Genomic DNA, 5,138 nt, shown 5'->3' with positions numbered 1-5,138 from the left:
GTTTTGAGAATGATGAGGGCAATGAATGTACAAATGCGCTTTACACAATTGATGTATGTATGGATTGTGATAAGAGTTGTATGAGCCCCTAATAAAATAATTTTAAAAAAAGAAAGTCTCATATATCTTTGGCCCCACTATAGTTGTCCCTCTTAATAGCATCTTGCATTGCTGTGATTAGTATAATGCATGATCCAATATTAATACATTATTATTAATAAAACTCCACCAATAAAACAAAAAAGTTAATGTTCACTCTTTTGTGTTGTATTATTCTATGGGGTTTGAAAAATGCATAATATCATGTAGTCACCATTACAGTTCTATACAAAATAGTTTTGATACTCCAAAGTTGCCTGCCACCACTTGTATGTCAGTTAGCCACAGTGTGGTGGCTTGTGTGATGCTGAAAGCTATATCACTTGTATTTCAAACAACAGAAGGGTTGGTCAAAGTGAACACATTTCAGCAGAGCTTCCAGACAAAGAACAGACTACTCAGAAGGAATAAACTGTCCATTTCAGAGGAATAAGCCACTGAAAAATGTATAAATAGCATAGAAACATTGTCAGCTACTGAAAGCATAATGAATAGAAGCAGGATATTATCAGACATAGTATCAGAAGATGAGCCCCTCATGTCAGAAGCAAGCTACGACTGAGGAAGAACTGCATTCTCAAGTAGTGTCTACTAGAACGATCGGGATGGGGTAGTCTTCAAATCCTTCATTTGCTGATAGGGCACAACTCAAAATGAGTGAAACAGCTTCAGAAGTAATAATCAGAACTTGGACTGTGTGAAATATGAATTTAGGAAAATATGAAGTCATCAAATATGAAATGGAATGCAAAAGATTGATATTCCAGCTCATCAATCAGCTGAAAGGAATTGGTACTGACCATTTGAATGAGAATATCATGCGATTAACTATGCTGCAAATGACACAATCAAGAGGAACAACATTTCATTCTTTATCAAAAAAGACAATTCAAGATCAATCTTGAAGTACTTTTCTATGATAGGGTAATAACTATCTGCATACAAGAAAATTAAATCAGTACAACTATTATCCAAATGTATGCACCAATTACACAACTAAAACTAGTGATGCAGAAATTAAAGAATTTGACAATGTCTTCAGTCTGAAATTGATGAAACATGCAATCAAGATGCATTGATAGCTATTGTTGATTGGAATGAAAGAGTTAGTAGATGGAAAATATGAGCTTGCTGATAGCTATGAAGCTGGAGATCATATGTTAGAATTTTGCAAGGCCAACGACTTGTTCATCACAAGTATGTTTTTTCATGGACGTCTGCAGGTGGAATACACAGAAATAAAATTGCTTATATATGTGGGAAAGGAGAATGAAGAAGCTAAGTATCAGAAGCCAACCAGGCCAGATGCCAAAGATGGTGGCTTGTGTGTTTCTGTGATCAGTTATTCATATATAATTTTCAATTGAAGCTAAAGAAAATTGAAACAGGTCCACAAGAGCTAAATATAACATTGAGTATATCAAACCTGAACTTCAAGAATAGATTTGATGCATTGAACACTGACAGGAGACCCGATGAGCTGTGGGTAGACATCCATAGCATCATTTAAAATAAAAAGCAAAAGTTCATTGGAATAATAGGAAAGAGAAAGAAAATCACAGTAAATGTCAAAAGATTCTGAACCATGCTCTCAATCATTGAATAGCTAAGGCAAATGGAAAAATGATGAATTGAAAGAAGTGAACAGAAAATATGATAGGGCTGTTTAAGTTTAAATATTTTGAAATACTATGAGTAAGATATTGAATGATGTAGGAAACATCCAAAGAAGATGTAAAGAATATACTGTGACTGTACCAAAAATAATTGGTGGACATGCAAACATTTCAGGAGGTAGGATATAAACAAAAACCAATGGTGTTGAAAGAAAATATCCAAGTTTCACCGGCAGCATTAGCCAAAAACAACACTCCAGGAATTGTGGTGAAGAAGGCTGATGGTGCCTGGCTATTAAAACTTACAGCTTCTGGGGTTTTAAAGACTTGAAGTTAAACAAGTGGCCATCTAGCAGGGAAGCAACAAGGCCCACATGGAAAAAGCACACCAGCCTGTGTGATCATGAGGTGTCAACAGGATCAGGTATCAGTCATCAGAAGACCCCAAACAAACAAATGTACTGAAGCAAATGATGGGGGTGGGAGTAGAGACCCAAAGCCCAACTGTAGAAAATTGGACATTCCCTCACATAAGGGTCACAAGGAAAGAACGGGACAGCCAGAGTGCAGTATAGCACCGATGGAACACACAACATTCCTCTAGTTCTTTAATGCTTCCTCCACCCCACTATCATGACTCCAGTACTACCTTGCAAATCCGGCTAGACCAGAGAATGTACACTAGTACAGATAAGAACCCTCAACACACAGAATCCGGGACAGATAAACCCTTCAGGAACGGTAATGGAAGTAGTGATACCATGAGGGTAGAGGAAAGATGGGGAGAGAAGGGGGAGAAACAGGGAATCGACTATAATAATCAATGTATAAACACCCCCTCCAGGGGAGATGAACAACAGAAACGTGGGTGAAGGGAGACAGCAGATGTTGTAAGATATGAATATAATAATAATTTATAATTTATCAGGTGTCCACGAGGTTTGGAGGGTGGGAAGAGAGGGACTAAAGAGGAGCTGATTATAAAGGACTCAAGCAGAAATAAAACGTTTCGAAAACAATGATGGCAACATATGTACAAATATGTTTGATACAATTTATGTATGGGTTGCTACAGGAGCTGTAAGAGCCCACAATAAAATGATTTATTAATAAAAATAGCAAAAAAAGCATATATTTTAAATCCTTAAAAATCAATTTAAAAAAGCACAACTGAACAAGCACTTCAAAATGGCTACATTGCTGATAAACATAAAATGGTGTTAGATTTCCTTTTTCATTAGGAAAATGTAAATTAAAAGCCCTGTAAACCACTACTAATACTGCTATACACATACACACACTCAAGAGATTTAGAAATTAAATAGACTAATAGTACAAGTTTAAGTGAGATGATGAAATAACTAGAACTGTCATACATGCTGATGCAAATGTAAATTGATATGAACAGCTTGAACTCCGATTGACAGTATCTACCAAAGATGACCTCAGACATAATGTATGACCTACTTTCCACTTTAATGAATCTATTCAATGAGAAACACATATGTGTGCATCAGAATACTACAAGGAGAGTTAATATTTGATTTGTTTCTGTTTCATACTAACAATGAAATTCGAATAGATCATTAGCCTACCTATGAACATACCTATATCTTTAAAATGGGAAAAATTATATATACTTATCAGCACCATCTTGAGTAATAAAAAACATTATGCTTGTGAAATAGTTTATATATGTGTATATGTTACAAAATAACACTAAAATTCTTAAACTTAAAGACACATTTCAATTGGTGGATAAATATTTTTTTTGGTCTCAATATTCACTTTTGCTCTTCTACTTTTGAAAATCACATTATATAGTAGCTAGGACTATTAACAACGGGAAAAAAACATGAATATTTAAGAGCAATCCTCCATGCCCTTCAGTGGTTAACTATCTTTCTTGAAGAAAATCTTGAGCACTCGCTCTCGAATCTGCTTAGTCTTCACCCCATAGATCACAGGGTTCAGGGCTGGAGGTACAACCACATATAAATTTGCTAAGATAATATGTATATATTGGGGAACATTGTGGCCAAAACGATGTGTCAAAAAAGAGAAAAATGCTGGCGTGAAAAAGGCTAAGATAACACCAATGTGAGAGCCACAGGTGTTGAGAGCTTTCAGTCGGGCTTCCCAGGAAGGCAGGTGGAAAACCATATAGAGGATCCTAACATACGAGAGACCAATAAGGAGCACATCCAATAATAAGAGAGAAATATTTCCAAGACCATACATAATATTCACTTTGATACTGGCACAGGCCAGACGGGCAATGCCCATGTGCTCACAGTAAGTATGAGGGATGATACGGTGCCCACAGAAAGGCAGCCTCAGGAGGAGGAGCACTAGAGGAAGCACCATGTACAGACTCCGCAGGATAGCAATGCCTGCAATGATGCTGATGATTTTGCTGGTGAGAATCATGGTGTACCGGAGAGGGTTGCAAATGGCAACATAGCGGTCAAAAGCCATGGCCACAAGCACAATGCTTTCCATGGCAGTGAAGAAATGGATGAAGAACATCTGGGAAAGGCAGCCTCCAAAAGATACATCCCTGAGGTTAAACCAGAAGATGCCAAGCATTTGGGGGATGGTGGCTGTAGACAAGCCCATATCAATGGAATCCAACATGGCCAGGAAGTAGTACATGGGCTCATGGAGACTATTGTCAGTCTGGATCACAAAGAGGAGGGCAGCATTCCCCAAAAGTGCAACAAGATAGACAAATAAAAAAGGAATTCCAATCCAGATATGTGCACTTTCCAGCCCTGGGATTCCCACTAGGAGGAATGAAGAAGGATGAAACTGAGTGTCATTTGGAATGAACATTCTTCCAGCCAAAATTAGATGCCCAGCATGTAAGAAACTTCTTGGTTGCCTTCATTGATTCCACTTCCTTCGTTTTCAAATTCCTGGTGACATTTCAAATAACATTGTTATTTTTCATTCTTCTGACTCAAAAAAGAATTCAAATACTGTAATCATATTTTTCTAACTCTACCTGATCTTTAACTCAGCACCAAGAATACACTCCATCCTTCTCTGCTGCCGCTTACTCTAAGTTCAAGCTTAAGCTTGAAGAAGGGAACAGAGAAAAATATCAATCAACCAGATAGAATTTCATAATCGGGAATATAGCCTGAAATAAATGGGAATTAAGGCCCAGAACTTATGTCTCTGCTATTTGAAAGCCTATTTGTTTTGTGCTCATAATCATTTCTTGAGTATTCACAATGTCAACTGTTTCTCTATTTGAGATTGTAAAATTCTAAATATTTAATGTGATTAACACTTAGTGTGTGGGTTTGTATGTATGGTGATGTGGATCATCGTGTTTGTGTGTTATTGAATACTGAATGGTCTGATTTTGAAAGCAGAAACAGTCTTTGTTAATTCATATGTCTATAAAGAGTCTTC

At 36.9% G+C, this 5,138-nt stretch overlaps 1 protein-coding gene across 1 annotated transcript; it reads right to left on the bottom strand.

Annotated features, from left to right (window-relative positions):
- Positions 1–3,608: 3,608 nt before the first annotated feature.
- Positions 3,609–4,565, bottom strand: LOC101640873 (olfactory receptor 52E8). The gene has a single exon (XM_004717109.3). It carries the CDS (start codon positions 4,548–4,550, stop codon positions 3,609–3,611), a length of 942 nt encoding a protein of 313 aa, XP_004717166.1. The 5' UTR covers positions 4,551–4,565.
- Positions 4,566–5,138: the final 573 nt, after the last annotated feature.

Source organism: Echinops telfairi, unplaced genomic scaffold (genome assembly GCF_000313985.2).
Source record: "Echinops telfairi isolate 266 unplaced genomic scaffold, ASM31398v2 ScPeMD7_41;HRSCAF=154, whole genome shotgun sequence".
Lineage (NCBI taxonomy): Eukaryota > Metazoa > Chordata > Mammalia > Afrosoricida > Tenrecidae > Echinops > Echinops telfairi.
Note: the sequence above shows the minus strand (reverse complement) of the source record. Positions and strands in the feature narration are given on the sequence as shown.

Coding starts and splice junctions, on each gene's coding strand:
- LOC101640873 (XM_004717109.3), bottom strand. CDS start 4,550: ATGTTCATTCCAAATGACACTCAGTTTCATCCTTCTTCATTCCTCCTA.